Source organism: Molossus molossus, unplaced genomic scaffold, assembly GCF_014108415.1.
Source record: "Molossus molossus isolate mMolMol1 unplaced genomic scaffold, mMolMol1.p scaffold_m16_p_7, whole genome shotgun sequence".
In the NCBI taxonomy this organism is placed as follows: domain Eukaryota; kingdom Metazoa; phylum Chordata; class Mammalia; order Chiroptera; family Molossidae; genus Molossus; species Molossus molossus.
Window position 1 is genome coordinate 47,237,892 of NW_023425401.1, and position 17,347 is coordinate 47,255,238.

Sequence of the window (17,347 nt, forward strand, 5' to 3'; positions counted from 1 at the left end):
GAATCGTTATGTTATTTTTCATGGTTTGAGATAAGAAGGTAAAATGATATATATGCTTCATTATAAACATTAAATGATATGTACATTAAAGATCCCCATGTATTTCTTTTATACTATTCAAGGATCTGTCAGTTTCAGCAATTCATTAGTAGAAATCAATATAGATTTATTCCGTGATTCTGTCTGGAATTCTTCGTAAAGGAACACAATTTGTACAAGTGTTGCACACTGACAATTTATTGATATTTATACCTGTCTTGATTTTTGTTTCTATGGTTATTTTTAATTAATAAAGATACCAGTCGTCACTGGTGATTTATGCCTCTGGAATGTGGCGGCTAGCCACAACCCTTTTGCTGAGAATCTTTCTTAGGGAAAGACCACATGGTATCTGGGAATTGATCCAGATTCTTGCATTATCATTATTTTAGCAGCCTGCTGAGAATTCCACAGGTTGGATCCACTTGGAACGAAGGTTATTACTGAAATCCATCATGAAAAGTGTCAGGGTGTAATAATGAAAGCAAGTCAGGAAATTTTTACCCAGTCAGGAATTCCTAAATTACATTGTTTAAGACTTCCAATCTTTCTGTATTTATATTTTTTACCATGTGTCCAGCAGAGGATTTAAAACACCAACACCCGTTGTATCACTCTTGGCTGCACTCAAGGTGCGTGGATTCAAAGACCAAGTATTTAAGTTTGTTTTTTTTTAAAGCACTCACTGTGGGATCTTTGCCAGCCATTTTGCACTCTTCAACTTTGATTGTAGAAGCTGGCCAGAAAACCTGCTCAGAAAGGGAAATAAAGATTGTATAAATCTCACTGTAGAACAGCTCAGTGTTCTTCATTTACTTTATGCTAACATTATTTCTTTCTTTCATTTTATGAACTTAAACTAATATTTTATATTTTATTCTAAAATTGTGTTTTTATTCCTTCTGTCTACTTTTCTTTTAGCAAAAGCATTTCAGTATGTGCCCATTTATTAATGGTATAATATTAAAAGATGTCATTATTAATGGGCACGATATAATGCATATTTCCCTCCTTGGATTTATAGTGCACTTTCCCTAACTGCTTATATCACGATGAATTTACATTTATATTATAATCACAGTTTAATATTATTTGGGGTAAACTATACAGCCAGGCTGGTAGATTTACTTAAAATGGGCCCTGAGGTACATCAACAGTTAAAATAACTTGGATAAAATCCAAGAGATTTCTGCTCTGAAACACTGTACTAGCATTCCAAGTCATTATAGCCTTGGGTGGTGATGATTATTTGTTTTAATTGTCTGTTGCCCATTGTTAAAATAACAAATTCAGAAATCTCCTGGCTGTAATAAATTTATAATCCACTTTTATTTCTTTACTTTAGTGAAGAAATTTACTTCCTTGTTGTGAAACAGAATGATAAATATAGACCACATTTGTTCAAAGAACAGTGCATTTAATAATTGTGTTTCTTCCAAGGCCTTCTTGGATTACATATAAATGATAAGGTGGGTCTTCCTTTAATCTGACCTTTTTTTTTCATGCTATACTTCATGTTTCTATTTTTGTCTTTCTATATATGTATAAACAGGAAATGTCCCTTTTTTTTTCTCTTTTAGCTTCAGATTTTAGATTGTTCAAAACTATGAAACTAGGCAAAGAGAATTGAATTAATTATATTTTCAGTCCATTAAATAAATACTAACTTCCAATTATTTATTAGCCAGTAAGTTCTATTGTAGCCAGTAAGTTCTATTGTGCTAATAAAATACATACATTTTTACTGTATTTGTAATTTTTACAGAAAAAAAGCAACTAGTGGGGTCAACATTGACCTCATGCAAGTAATATACTTACACTCAAAGCTTCTTGACTTATATTGTTAATATTCAAAGAAAGAATGTGATCTTTGCTGCCCACATATATCCGGTCCTGATCTTCATCCATCAATAATATCCTATAGTCTAAAGGGTGGTGAGACAGGCTGAAGTATTCCGAGGTCTTGGTTTCTCGGAGCTCTGAAACAGTGAACAACACAGTGAAAATGGAGTAACTTGGTTCTATAATTCTTTTATTTTAATAAAAATTACCTTACAGAAATATTTACCAAAAAGTAAAGATAAATTTTCCTCCAACAGTAATAAATTAATTTTAAAATAGAGTTGGTTCAGTGGATATTTTTATTATCACTGAAGTAAAATATAAGTCAATAAATGCAATTTTAAATTTTATGGTGATGATATTTAGTTGCAAAATTATTCACATGTTGCAAGAATCTCAATTCAGTTTTATTCCTGACTGTCATTTACTCAAGACTATTTAAAACAGATTAACCAAAACTATATAGTAAGTTAGCAGGTTAAAAAAACAAAAGAAAAAGCCCCCAAAACAAATAAACAATGTCAGTGTGAATGACTTCCTAGTCTGTCTTAATGTTTTATTGTTGGACTCAGTACATAATTTAGAATTATTTTCTAATCTAAATACCTACCTTACTTCCTCAACATAATTCTAACCAGTTTAATATATTTTTCAATAAATTTCTTTAAAAGAAACCCACTTTTTCCCATTATACCCCAATTCAAAAGGCAATGTCATTGGAAGGAAAAATAATTAATGTTCAGATGTTACAAATTTTGAGATTTCAGTATCTAAATGATCAGTGACTCATGTTCATTCACTTCTTTTATGTTAAATATGTACCTGTATAGCTGAACTTTGAAGATAATGCATGATGACAATAAAAAAATTAAAAAAAAAAAAAAAAAACAATTATAGCAGATTCAATTTTCTTTCCAGTCAAAATGCTCTTTTGTATAATTTAAGACTTTTCCAAAGAGTTCATGCTTCCTTTGTTCTTTTGATCATGATCTTACGAGAATGAAAAAAATGTACAAGAATCGGCTTTCTGGGATTACTGTTCCAGTGATGGATTAACATTTTTTCTTAATTTTTATTTATTGACTCAAAAATACATTTCTAGAAATCCTGATAGGGCTGTGATTTGACTTAAACCAAAATTGGAAATTATAAGAATTCTTGTAGGAAGTCATGAATTACATCCTGTGAGCACTCGGGCTACATTTTATTTTTTTATTTTTATTTTTTTTATCCTCATCTGAGGATATTTTTCCATTTTCTGTTCAGATAGAGTGGGAAGGAGAGAGAGGAAGAGAGAGAGAAACATCGACGTGAAAGGGACACATCGAGTGGTTGCCACCCACACAACCCAACCAGGGCCGGGGACAAACTGCAACTGAGATACATGCCCTTAACGGGAACTGAACCCGGGTCTCTCTGGACCGCAGGCCAATGCTCTAACCGCTGAGCCAAACCGGCCAGGGCTCGGGCTACATTTTATATGTGAAGACAGAGAAGTCACACATTTAACCTCTTTTCTGGTCACACTAGTTCAGAATAGCTGTCATAATATCCTTCAAGTAGTTTTCTATCTAGCCAATAATCTGAAAATGCCACGGGAGTAACATAGTGACTCGGAAGCCAGGCCGTGGAGTCTAACTTTCTGTGACATGGAACAAGGTACTTAACTTCTCTGCAATCATTTCCTCAGTTTTAAAAAGCAACAAATACCTTCTACCAAGAGTGTCCATAAAAATTGAGTTCATACATGTAAATATTTGAAATGACTAACAGAGAAAGCATTCAATAAACTCTAATAATTATTACTATTAGTATTATCAAATTTAAACCATTAGTTATAAGAAAAGCATATGGAATTAAATAAAATGTATACTTTCTTACTTTTTCCCTTTTTTTTTTTCCCCCAATGTAAGGAGCTAGATCCCTAAAATTACTAACACATGATCTTAAAACATAGGTTCTAATATTCTTTCCATATGACAGTAAAGTACAGACATTTTTATGTGAAAGAAACCATTAAGAAGTTAGAAAAAATATTTCAGACGAATCTTGAGAAGTCAATCATGAAAAAATACAAGACCAAAAGACATTGAAAGATCATTTAAACAAGAGACTGGATGACAGATCTTTGGAGGTTGGGGGATTGAGATACTGGGCACTGTGGCAGGGTGCTGACCTAGTTACTGGGCCTCACTAGGTATCATAGGCAGGTGATCGAGTTGGCAGTGGTTGTGTCACTGGCCCAGAAACTGGAGAAACTTCCTTTAGGAGGAAAGCAAGAAAGCATGGTAGGATGTCATCAGGAAAAATGTCAGCTCCTGCTAGACCAGAGGTTATTACTGAAATAGGAAAAAAATTTGAGGGCTCAGAACATGAGAGAGAATACAGAATTCAACAAATGTCACTCAAAGGCTGCCTAAAATCCAGGGTATTTTTGAAACTTTGTCATCCTATGGAACAGATTCATGGTTGTATAATTTTCTGTAAACCATTAGGAATGGAATACAGTGCAGAGTAGATGTTCAATACATATATCTTTAATAAATAACCCTCCAGTAAAATTCATAGATTAAAAAAGTAAAACATGACTCAGTTCATGGCCTCTGGGGACCAACTACTGGGATCTAGGTCCTGGCTCTGCCCTTTCATTTCTCTATGTATTTATCAAGTGTGTTTGTCCCTCAGTATTCAGTGTCTTCAATCTGTAAAGTCAGGGTGGTAATAGTACCCACTGCATAGGGGTGTTGTGAGGTGTAATTGCTAATATACATCAAATGTTTTTAAGAGTGTCTATCCTCTAGTGACATGAGTTACCCATTATTACATCTTGAGACAAGACATCAAGCTTCTGCCAGCAAAGTAAGAAGAATAAATTTTTTACATGAGAAAATATGGAGGACTAATTTTCCTGATTTATGTTTATTAATATATTGACTGCTTCTTTTTTCACACGTAGAATAATCTCCTCAAATTATTTAAGCAAGAGAGTAAAACAATAAAAACATTTTTTAAATGAAATGACCTTTTTTTTTTAGTGTGCAGGACAATTTTGGAGTATGTGACCTTAGAAAACTAAGACACTGTTCCAGATATGACATTAATAAAGGCCTGCTAAGCTAGAAGTGAAAAGAAAGAGCTGATGTGAGGAAAACTTACAGGGTTAGAAATCATTTTATATGAATTTACTCTTGGGGTATTTGGGATATATAAATGCCCACTTCCAAAGTTGTAAACTAAGAACAGGAGAAATAAATGAACATGCCTTTACTACTTTGGGGGGATTCAAAATTTCTTTGGTAGAGAGATTCCTTGAGTGTTGATGGTTAAAATTTAAATAAAAACAGACCTGTCCTACAAATACATAAAATTAGATAGCCAATTTGCCATTAGAAATATCAATATGCAGGTAGGTATTTCCAATTCTTCTTATGGATTATGTGAAGCTCTAAAAGTAAACGGCCAGGTCTGAGGAAGAGTAAATCTGAACTGAAAGCATAGAGATGCAATGATTGTTAGATCAAAAAACAGTAGCTCTATAGCTGAACTTGTGAGCCATGATGCATAGGCAACAATGTGATATTGTGGAGAGACTACATATTTGGAGTCAGACAATTCTAAGTTGAAATCCAAGTTTTATCACTTACTAGGTATGCTACTTTAAGAAAGCTACTTCACTTCCCCAGTTTAGATTTTCTCCTCTATAAATTGGTTATATTAAAGAAGAGGAGATGTTGGGGGGGAGATAAACCACAGAATTTATATACATGTTTGCATAACCAATGGTCATAGATAACAAAGCTGGGGACAAGGTGGGAGGGCATGGGGAGGAGGGTGTGTCAATGGGGGGAAAAGGAGAAACATCTGTAACAAAAATAAATTAATTAATTTAAAAAAACAAAACATAGTTCAAATGATAGTCTACCAGCACACAGTAGAAGATCGATGTGTATTCCTTTCAGCAGGAGACACAATTGACCCTTTGTCTAACAGATGTTTTTCTTTTCTTCCTGGTTGGCAGAGATGGTCTATGTCAACCACAGTGGTTCCATCCCCCTAGCCAGTGAGTGGTTTAAATGTGGTCTTGTGACTAGTTTTGGTCAATGAGCTTTAAAGAGAAGCTTTCTACAGGGCTACTTAAAAGATTTCTTACATCTCAAAAAGTGGTGCATACAAAAAGTGTCTTTTTTCCTACCTCTGGACATTGGTCTGTGAGCATATTATACTTGTAGCAGTTATAGATATGTAGAAGATTGCTAGCTGAGAATTGCAAGCAGAAAAAATAAGCTCAGTTCTTTAAGAAATCATTTAATTTCTGAACTAATTCTGAAACTGCTCTATACCTGGACTAATTTGGTTATGTAAGATTCAAAGAAATCCTTGAATTTCTTAGGTATCTTGAATTGAGGTTTTCATTTCCTGTTGTTGAAACCCTTACTAACTGATACATCTTTGGAGTGTTCAAAGCTCCTAGCTACCACATCCTCACCCTTTCTATCATGATTTGTTTAGTTTGGGTATCTAAAAAATGAGAAAACTCTTTTTTCTTTTTTCCCTTTTCTTCCTAATCTATAATGAAGTGAAACCAAGAATGTGATCTTAACAAGGAAAATAGCCTCAACTAAACTTTACCTGCACATAACAAAGGCAGTTCTCTTCATCTGTTTCATTAGATAATCAATTTCTTATATTAATTCTAATTCCACAGAGAGTAATAACTGCATTAATTTAAGACCTTTCTGGTCCAATGACTTTTATTTATTTTTCTGAGCCATAAAGCTATCTTCAAATTTAATTATCTTTAGCTCATTGACAGTTGACAGCTGTTAACCAAGGAAGATTTACTTAGAAGTGCCCCTGTTGGAAGCCTAAAAGCCAAGGCTGTTTAGTTAAAATACTATTTAAACTGCTGTTAGTCAGCCATAATTGAACTTTAGGTCTTGGTGGTAAAAAATAAACACACTTATTTTCTTAGAATAAAGAATGAGTTCAAAGCATTGAGGACTTTTATCTATCTATAAAAAGAATGACTAAAGAATCCATCATTTGGTGTCACGTAGATCCAATTTAAATTCAATGATTTGGCCACAGTTAGAGCACATGACTGATTTAATGATGTGGCTACAGGGAGAGAAGGAAATCACAGTTATTGGCTTCTCCTCTAAAGAAGTGGAAAGAGTGGCACTGTCCTAAGTTCTTTAAGTTTTAGCAATGATGGCATCCGGAGAACACTGGACTCATAACTAGTTGTGTTGTTTCTCCAGACATGCTCAACTGATCGAAAGGAACGTTGGCTGGGAGTAGGTGGCATTAGAAAACATAGTGGCCACAGAAGAGCCGTGTAGGTCTTTAAGTCCCTGGGGAAATCTCCTGAGAAACATTATTAAAAAAATATCGTATGCTTCTATCCTGAAGTCTACATTATTGTAAATTTCTATGATGGAAAATTACTGTAATGTTTTCCATGCCAATGTTCCCTAAGGGAAAATCTGCAACTCAGTATGCATACCTGAAGTTTATGTATTGACATGGACTTTTCTTTGTGATAGAAAGTACTGTGAGCCTTGAGAATTTAACCAAGGCTGGGAGAGCAATATGTTCCTCCCAGATACAAACCCTAGCTTTGGGCTCCTACTGAAGATAGTCAATATATTGCTATAGCAATGACAACAATATATGCTGTCTGTAAATCACTCTTTACCCCTAACCACTTTAAGAACTAACCTTTGTTCTCTGTCAAATCAGTCAGTGATCTTAACGTCTGAGGTGACTTAAGGCAAAAGAATTCATTCTTGTGCCTGATCAGAAATGTGATCTTGGTGGAGGAGGGTAGAGAGTTTAAGGTTTTGTTTTATGAATAATATATATCTCAAACTACTAAGAAGGGGTCTCATTTGCTCAGAATACTAAATTATCTTTGGCCTTTTATAAATTTGAAAAGTAAACAAAAGATTACTTGATTGAAAGTCAACTCCCAGGGGTCTCTCTATTAGAAACATACATAATGGTCACTCATTAATTATATTTGATGTTTATGCTGTGCTATTAATTTATGTATTCAATAGATATTTATTGAGCTCTTATCACAGTAGGCTAGACACTTTCCTCAAATAAGAGGACACAGATATGAAGATACCATGACCCTGTGACAATTCCAAATCTTACCTTATATTCTATTACATTTGTGCTTCACTTAACAATGGAAATACATTCTGAGAAATTAATCCTTTAGGTGATTTTTGTTCCTGTGCTAACATCATGGAGTGCTGACACAACTAGATGGTATAGCTTACTCCACACACAGCCTATCGCTCCTAGGCTACAAACCTGTCTAACAAATTACTGTACTGAACACTGTAGGCCACTGTGACACAGTTATTATTTGTGCATCTAAACAGAAAAGATAGCGTCAAAGCTGCACAATCCCACCCCCAAACACTGGGGGTGCACTGGGAGGGCCGTGAAAGCAGGGAGAACGAGAGAAGGAAGACAAGGGGAGGAAAACGGAGAGCAGAGATGCAAAGAGACTCAGAGAGGCAAAGCTTCAGATGAGGAATACTAAAAGGGGGGGAGGGTAGAGAGGGATAATAGAAAGAGGAGAAAGGAAGAGAGGGAGGGAGAGAGGGAAGAAGGGAAGTGAGTTTGTGCATAGGAGTGTGTGGGCATGTGTGTGTGTGTGTGCGTGTGTGTGTGTATACATGCACGTCTGTGTGTGCAGGCAGGGGCAGGTGTGTGGAGTGGACTTAGGTATCCCTCCTCCCCAGCCTGCTCCTCTCCCCTGCTAGATAACTCCTTGGCCAGCAAGCTTAACATGCTGAGCTTCTGTATCTATTTAAAGCACCCAGTGGTATCAGTGAATTCAATACTGTAGTTGTATTTTCTTTCAATATCGCAAAAATTTGCTTATAATTTATTATAATCTTATGGGAACACCATGGTACACATGGTCTGTCTTGGACTAAAACTTCCATCAGTGTGTGTCACCTAACTGCACTGTGTTTGCCCCGTCCACCAGGAAGTTCTCAACAGAAGCCCGAGCTCTCCCTTGGGCAGAATGTGCATCTACAGATTTCAAAGTAAATTCTCATGATAGTTTTTATTTCAGAGATATTGCTACCCACAGAATAATTTCCTCTCCTGAATGTCTAATCTCAGAAAAATTTTAAGTAAGTGGGTTTGAATGACCTATCCTGTCCCTAAGGCTCACTCTTTGCAGACTGGGGTAAAAACTGAACTTCATCTGTTCCTTTGGGGCAAACAAGCAGGTAAAATCAAGAGCAGTGAAACTTGAGAATGAAACCACAGCTCCTAACTCCTAAGGCAAAAAGATACAAAGAAGGCATGTTGTTAAAACCATATTTGCTTAAAAAAATTATAGTTCCAAATAGCTACCACTTGTGGGTTTACCAGTAGTTGTAGCTGTTCTGGGTGTTTTCTAAAATTATTTCATTTAATTTGCATTCAAAGCTTTTGTGTTAGGCCCTAACATTATTCTTTTTCTATGCAAAAAGAAACTAAAATTCAGCTGAATTGACCAGTATAACAAAGATCACACAGTAGAGAGGAAGAGGCTAGAACCAGGATTCAAAGCAAGGTGAGTTTCTTAATCTGTGAGCTCAGATACTCTTTTGATTTTCAAATCAGACAGAAAACTTCTACATACATTTGTTAGGTTTCTATCATATTCCTTCCCTGCACACGAGTCTGTGCAGTATCAAATGTAGCATAAAAAGTGCTTCGGCCTCTCAAATTTTTTTTTTTTGTCTAAGAAAGAGGTGGTAGGACAGGGAGACTGCACTCCAATAATTTCATAATAAAAATTTCAGGGATGCTGTACCTCACTAAACCATCATAGCAAGTCTGAGCAGGGCTACATGGAATGTGAGATTAGAGCATCAGATAGCACTTCAGGTACAAGGTAAAATGTTCCTCTTTTCTATGTTTTTTGATGAATGGGTATGATTAACTAAGTGGAAGCAAAATATCAAATGGATGCAAGAAAGAATAAGGGAGTCTGGCCAGGGAAGGGCATAATGAGCACAGAATGTATCTCCCAGGTGCTCCGTCAGAGTGGAAATTAGCCTATATACAGGAGTTTTTCTTTTTTTGGTTGATCCTCACCTGAAGATATTTATTCATTGATTTTTAGAGAAAGTGGAAAAGAGGGAGGAAGAGAGAGAAACATCAATGTGAGAAATACACATCGATTGGTTGCCTCCCGCATGACCCCGACCAGGCCCGGGGATCAAACCTGCAACCCAGGTACGTGCCCTTGGCCAGAATCAAACCCCAAGCCCTTCTGTCTGTTTGTCGATGCTAACCACTGAAGAAAACTGGCCAGGGTTATACAGGAGCTTTTAAGAAGGATGATTATCCCAGACAGTCCAGTTTGTGGCTGTTTTCCAGAAAATAGTGCCCCCTTTGCACTTAAAACATTCTGTTTAGGTATTAAATTATATTATCACTATACTTTCAATCTCCCTCATCTTGTTTTGAATGGTTTTCCATTACTTTTAGAACAAAATCCAAAGTTCTTAACATCACCTTGAAGACCTGCCATGATCTGGCTCGAGGCTACCTCAGCAGACAATTTCAATCACCACTACAGTACTTGCATATTTTCTTTGTGCTTTCGCTCTTCTGGTCTTCTTTTCACATCTTCAAACTACGTGCCTTCCTCATTTCTGCCTCAGGGCCTTTGTACATGTTATTTCTGTTGCTGAAAGGACTCTTGCTGCTCTCTTCTAAATCCGAATCATAACTCAAGCAGTAGCTTTAATGTCATTTAAATTGGACTGCTTCATAAAGACTCTCTTGAGCCTCCAGATGAGGTCAGGTCTCAGCTCTGCTGATATTTGCTCAATTTCCCTTTCTGGTTTTCTCTTCTCTTAAAGGTTGTCTGGGGGTGGAAGATAATTTGGAATGATCTAAATACCGTAGGTTCCATGGTGGGGGACTACACTGCATAACTTGCTAAGACCCAATCTGTCTGCTGTAAAGTTTTATAGCTAAACTGCCTTTACATAGGAGATTAAGTTCTTGGTTCATTCACATTCTACCCTTTTTTCTCTTACATTGAGTTTTATAATCTTTTAATCTTGAATTAAAAAGTATGGGCATGAACCAATAAAATGAGAAAATATGCTATCAAATTTCAAAAATTGGAGTGTTCAAAAATTGGAATGGTAATAATAGTTTATTACCATTAAAAGGGAAGGCGAAGGGAAGGCAAGGCCTTATTTTGGAATTAGCCAACTCGGGGTCAACTTGTAGCATCCCTTTTTGTTGGTACAGGGCTTAGCTTGTCCCCTTGCTAAGATCACTCCCTTCTGCCCTCCCGCCCCCACTTTAGACCTTAAATCTACAAAACAAAAAGAAGAATTATATTATTCATTAATCAGAATGATCACTAATGTTCCCTGCAGCAATAAAAGTGTTCATGAAGATAATTCCTTTTCACACTCTGCAAGTATTATCTACTGTCATAGAATATCTGTAGAGCTAATATAATCCTTCACATTACTATACATCTGCAAGGAAGAAAAGGGTCTGTTTAAAAACCTATCTTAGAAATATGACCACAGTACTATAACTATCTTTTCGGGAAAAAAAAATGAAGCTAAACCAAAACCCAGCTTTCTTTTCCCTTACCTAAAGCATATTCTATTTGTGTTGTGTGGTTCAATAAACTGGAAAATTATAAATTCTAACTTCCCTTCCTCTAAACTCACTTGGACGACATTAAAGCAGACTTCAAAGATGTTAGGTGCTTTTAATCCTTGGCCATTGTAAGTAATGCTGCAGTGAACATAGGGGTACAGGTATCTTTTCAAATTAGTGTTTCAGGTTTCTTCAAAAAACTTCTCAGAAGAGGAATCACTGAGTTATAAAGCAGTTCCCTTTTTAATTTGTAAAGGTAATTTCATACTGCTTTCCACAGTGGCTGCACCAATCTGCAATCCCACCAACGGTGCACAAGGTTTCGTTTTCTCCACATGCTCACCAGCACTTGTCGTTTATTGATTTATGGATGATAGTCATTCTGACAGGTGTGAGGGGAAATATCTTTGTGGTTTTAATTTGCATTTCTCTGATGATTATTCAGGTCGAAAAGCCCAAGTGCCCATCAGTAGTTGAGTGGATAAAAAAGCTGTGGTAGACTGGGCTGGAACTCTGTGGAGACACCCGGGATATGAAGGGCACTCAGAGTTTTTCCTGAGTTGTGGCCACAAAAATCGATGGCCAATGTGCTCTTTCCCAGAGCTGTGGGGAAAAGCAGCAGCCACCCATACCTCAGGGATTCAGCCTTTCCCAGGTGAGTCAAAGAAATGCAAATTGAGGCTCATTCACAACCAGCATTTATCTCACTCTCTGGAAATCCTCTTACGCAAAACACCAGGGCTACATTCCACGGCACTGAGTAACTGAGACTACTAGCCACCAGAAGAAGCTAGAGGATAAGAGAAACTTTCCTGTGCTTACAAATCTACCCAGGAAAAAAAGACTTGACAGTGGTGTTTAACGTGGGCCCACCCAGGCTCATCCAAACTCAGGAGAGGGAGCCACAAATAGCAGAACACCAACACCCACAGGGAAAATTTGGCAGGGTATAAAATCCACTGAGATAGCCAACATGGTGAAACAAAGAAACAAATCCCAAATGAAAGAACAAGAGAACTCTATTGAAGATGAGCTAAATGAAATGCATTTAAACAAATTATCAAAGGTAGAGCTCAGAGCCATGATCTTGAGGAAGCTCAACAGCATGATTGAAGATATCAGCCCCATGAGTAAAGATATAGAAACATTGAAAACTAACCAAGTGGAAATGAAGAATGACATAGAAGAAATTAAGAACACATTGGAAGGACTAACCAGAACAGTAGAGGAAGCTGAGGACTGGATCAGTGAATTAGAGAACAGGGTAGAAAAAAATCAACTAATCAGAAAAAGGAAAGGAAAAATCAATTAAAAAACAGGAAGATAGCTTAAGAGAACTGTGGGAGAATTGGAAACGTAATAACAATTGTATCATAGGAGTCCCCGAAGAGGAAAAAAATGGGCAAGGGTTAGAGAATATATTTGAAGAAATAGTGACACAAAACTTTTCCAACATGGTGAAGGAAGAAGGCATTCAAGTTCAAGAAGCACAGAGAGCCCCAAGTAAGAAGACACCAAACAGGCCCACACCAAGATACATAGTAATTAAAATGCCCCAAATTAAAGACAAAGAGAGAATCCTAAAAGCAGCAAGAGATAAGCAACAGGTTACCTACAAAGAAAACCCCATAAGGCTCTCAGCTGTCTTATCAACAGAAACACTATAGGCCAGAAGCGAGTGGCATGAAGTAATCAAGGTATTAAAAAACACAGATTTGAATCCAAGACTACTCTATCCAGCAAGGCTATCATTCAAAATAGAAGGTAAAATAAAGAGCTTTCCAGACCAATAAAAAGCTAAGGCAATATATTAACACCAAACCAGCACTGCAAAATATGCTTAAAGAACTGCTGTAATTAGTAGAAGAAATAGAAAGAAAAATATAACCACATTAAACAAAAATAGCAGTAAATAAGTACATATCAATAATCACTTTAAATGTGAATGGTTTGAATGCTCTGATAAAAAGACACAGAATACCTGACTGATTAAGAAAGCATGACTCACATATATGTTGTTTGCAAGAGACCCACCTCACAACAAAAGACTCACATAGGTTGAAAGTGAAGGGATGGAAAAAATCTCCCAAGCAAATGGAAAGCAAAAAAAAAGCTGGGGTAGCAATACACATATCTGATGAAGCAGATTTCAAAACGAAGACCATAACTAGAGACAAAGAAGGCCACTACATAATATTAAAAACATCTATCCAACAGGAAGATATAGCCTTGGTAAACATATATGCACCCAATAAAGGAGCATCAACTTATATTAAAAATCTCTTGGAGGACATCAAAGGAGAAATCAACAGCAATACAGTCATAGCAGGGGATTTAAACACCCCGCTGACATGACTGGATAGATCATCTAGACAAAAAATTAACAAGAAAACAGAGACTCTATATGAAACGCTATATCAAATGGATTTAATAGATATCTACAGATAATTACACCCCAAAACTATAGAATTCACATTCTTCTCAAGTGCACATGAGACATTCTCAAAGATAGACCACATGTTGGGGCACAAAATAAGTCTCTAGACGTTCAAGAAGATTGAAATCATATCAAGCATCTTCTCAGATCACAATGGCATGCAACTAGAAATCAATTGCAACAAGAACATGAAAACACATTTGAAAACATGGAGGCTAAATAGCCTGTTATTGAACAATGAATGGGTTACCATGGAGATCAAGGAAGAAATTAAAAACTTCCTGGAAACCAATGAAAATGAACACACAACAACACAAAATCTATGGGATGCAGTGAAAGCAGTTCAGAGAGGGAAGTTCATAGCACTACAGGCCTACATCAAGAAGCAAGAGAAATTTCTAGTAGACTATCTAACCTCACAACTTAAAGAACTAGAAAGCAAACAAAAAGAAAACCCCAGAGCAAGTAGAAAGATGGAAATAGTAAAGATCAGAGCAGAAATAAATGACATGGAGACCAAAAAAAACCAACTCAAAGGATCTATGAAACAAAGAGCTGGATCTTGGAAAAGATAAAGAAGATTGATGGACCCTTAGCTAGACTCACCAAGAAACAGGGAGAGAGAACCCAAATACACAAAATCAGAAATGAAAGAGGAGAAATAGTAACTGACACTACAGAAATACAAAGGACTGTTAACAAATATTATGAACAATAATATGGCAACAAATTTGACAATCTAAGTGAAATGGACAAATTTCTAGAAACACATAGTCTCCCAAAACCGTACCAGGAAGAGATAGAAAATTTGAACAGACCAATAACAACAAAAAAAATTGAAGAGGTAATCAAGACTATCCCAGCAAACAAAAGCCCAGGCCCGGATGGCTTCAGAGGGGAGTTTTACTGAACATTCAAAAAAGAACTAACACCCATTCTCCTCAAAGTATTTCAAAAAATTCAAGAAGTAAGGCTTCCAAACTCGTTTTATGAGGCCAGCATAATTCTAATTCCAAAACCAGAAAAAAACACTACAAAAAAAGAAAACTACAGGCCAATATCCCTGATGAACATAGATGCCAAAATCCTGAACAAAATAACTAGCAAATCAAATCCAGCAATACATTAAAAAAATTATTCACCATGACCAAGCGGGATTCATCCCAGGGATGCAAGGCTGGTACAATATTCACAAATCAATAAATGTAATACACCACATAAACAAAATGAAAGATAAAAATTATACGATCATATCAACAGATGCTGAAAAAGCATTCGACAAAATCCAGCACCCATTTCTGATAAAAATGCTTAGCAATCTGGGAATAGAGGGATCATATCTCAACACAAAAAAGGCCATGTATGAATGACCTACAGCCAACATTATATTCAAAGGGCAAAAACTAAAAGCAGTTCCCTTAAGAACAGGAACAAGACAAGGATGCCCACTTTCCCCACTCTTATTTAACATTATACTGGAAGTATTAGCCATAGCAATCAGACAGGAAGAAAAAATAAAAGGGATCCAAATTGGAAAGGAGGAAGTAAAACTGTCATCCGAAGATGACATGATACTATATGTAGAAAACCCCAAAGACTTCATCAAAAATTTACTAAACTTAATAAATAAATTTGGGAAAGGAATAGGATACAAAATTAATGTCAAAAAATCAATTGCATTCTTATACACCAAAGATAAACTCACAGAAAGAGAAACTAAAAAAACAATCCAATTTACCATCATGGCAAAAAAAATTAAGAAACCTAGGAATAAATTTAACCAAAGAAATAAAGGACCTATTTTCAAAAAACTACAGGACATTGAAGAAAGAAATAGAGGAAGATATAAAAAAAAAAACTAGAAGCACATACCTTGATCATGGATTAGAAGAATTAACATCATTAAAATGTCCATACTACCCAAAGCAATCTATAGATTCAATGTCATCCCCATTAAAATACCAATGACATACTTCACAGAATGAGAACAAATACTTCAAAAGTTCATATGGAACCAAAAAAGACCTCAAATAGCCACAGCAATCTTGAAAAAGAAGAACAAAGTTAGAGGGATCACATTACCATATTTCAGGTTATACTACAAAGCCACTGTAATCAAAATAGCCTAGTACTGGCCCAAGAACAGGCAGATAGATCAATGGAACAGAACAGAACACCCAGAAATGGACCCAAGGCAATATGCTGAATTAAAATTTGACAAAGGTGGCAAGAATATGCAGTGGAGTAATGAGAGCCTCTTTAATAAATGGTGCTGGGAAAATTAGACAGCTACATGCAAAAACATGAAACTAGACCATCAACTTACACCATACACAAGAATAATCTCAAAATAGATAAAAGACTTAAATGTGACTCATTAATCCATAAAAATCCTAGAAGAAAATGTTGGCAACAAAATTTCAGACATCATACACAGCAGAATTTTCACTGATACATCACCTAAGGCAACAGAAACAAAGGAGAAAATGAACACATGGGACTACATCAAACTCAAAAGCTTGTGCACAGCAAAAGATACAATCATCACAATGGAAAGGCTACCCACTCTATGGGAGAGCATAATTGCTAATGATATATCAGATAAGGGGTTAATTTTCAATATATATAGAGTGCTCATAAGACTCAACAAAAGGAAGACAAGAATCCAATTTAAAAATGGGCAGAGGCACTAAAGAGACAGCTCTCCAAACAGGATTACAAATGGCTAAGAGACATATGAAGAAATGCTCAACATCACTAATTATCAGAGAGATGCAAATTAAAACAACAATGAGGTATTACCTCACACCTGTCAGAATGGCCGCCATCATCAAATCATCAAACAACAATTGTTGGCGAGGGTGTGGAGAAAAGGGGACTCTAGTACACTGCTGGTGGGAATGCAGACTGGTGCAGCCACTATGGAAAACAATATGGTGTTACCTCAAAAAATTAAACATTAAATTGCCATTTGACCCAGTGATCTCACTTCTAGGAATATACCCTAAAAAGCCTGAAACACCAATCAGAAAGAATATATGTACCCTCATGTTCATAGCAGCACTATTTGCAATAGCTAAGATCTGGAAACAGCCCAAATGTCCATCAGTAGACAAATGGATAAAAAAGCTGTGGTATATATACATAATGGAGTACTATGCAGCTGTAAGAAAGAAAGATCTCTTATCCCTTGAGACGACATAGAGGGACTTGGAAAGTATTATCCTAAGCAAAACAAGCAAAACAGAGAAAGACAAGTATCATATGATCTTACTTACAGTCTGAGTAATGGGGTAGTCCCAGAATCATGGAAGTGGGTTACAGACTGACAATCCCCAGAAGAGGGGTGGTGGGGGAGAGATAAACCACAGA

General features: G+C 36.2%; 1 protein-coding gene across 1 annotated transcript in view; it reads right to left on the bottom strand.

The window, feature by feature from the left end:
• The window catches only part of SEMA3C (semaphorin 3C), a 178,858-nt gene that overhangs the window by 86,632 nt on the left and 74,879 nt on the right, over positions 1 to 17,347 (bottom strand). Inside the window, exons 3-4 of the mRNA XM_036246675.1 lie at positions 1,858 to 2,018; positions 726 to 788 (exon numbers count right to left, since the gene is read on the bottom strand). Coding sequence (XP_036102568.1) covers positions 726 to 788; positions 1,858 to 2,018 — 224 coding nt within the window. The remainder of the gene's footprint in view (positions 1 to 725; positions 789 to 1,857; positions 2,019 to 17,347) is intronic.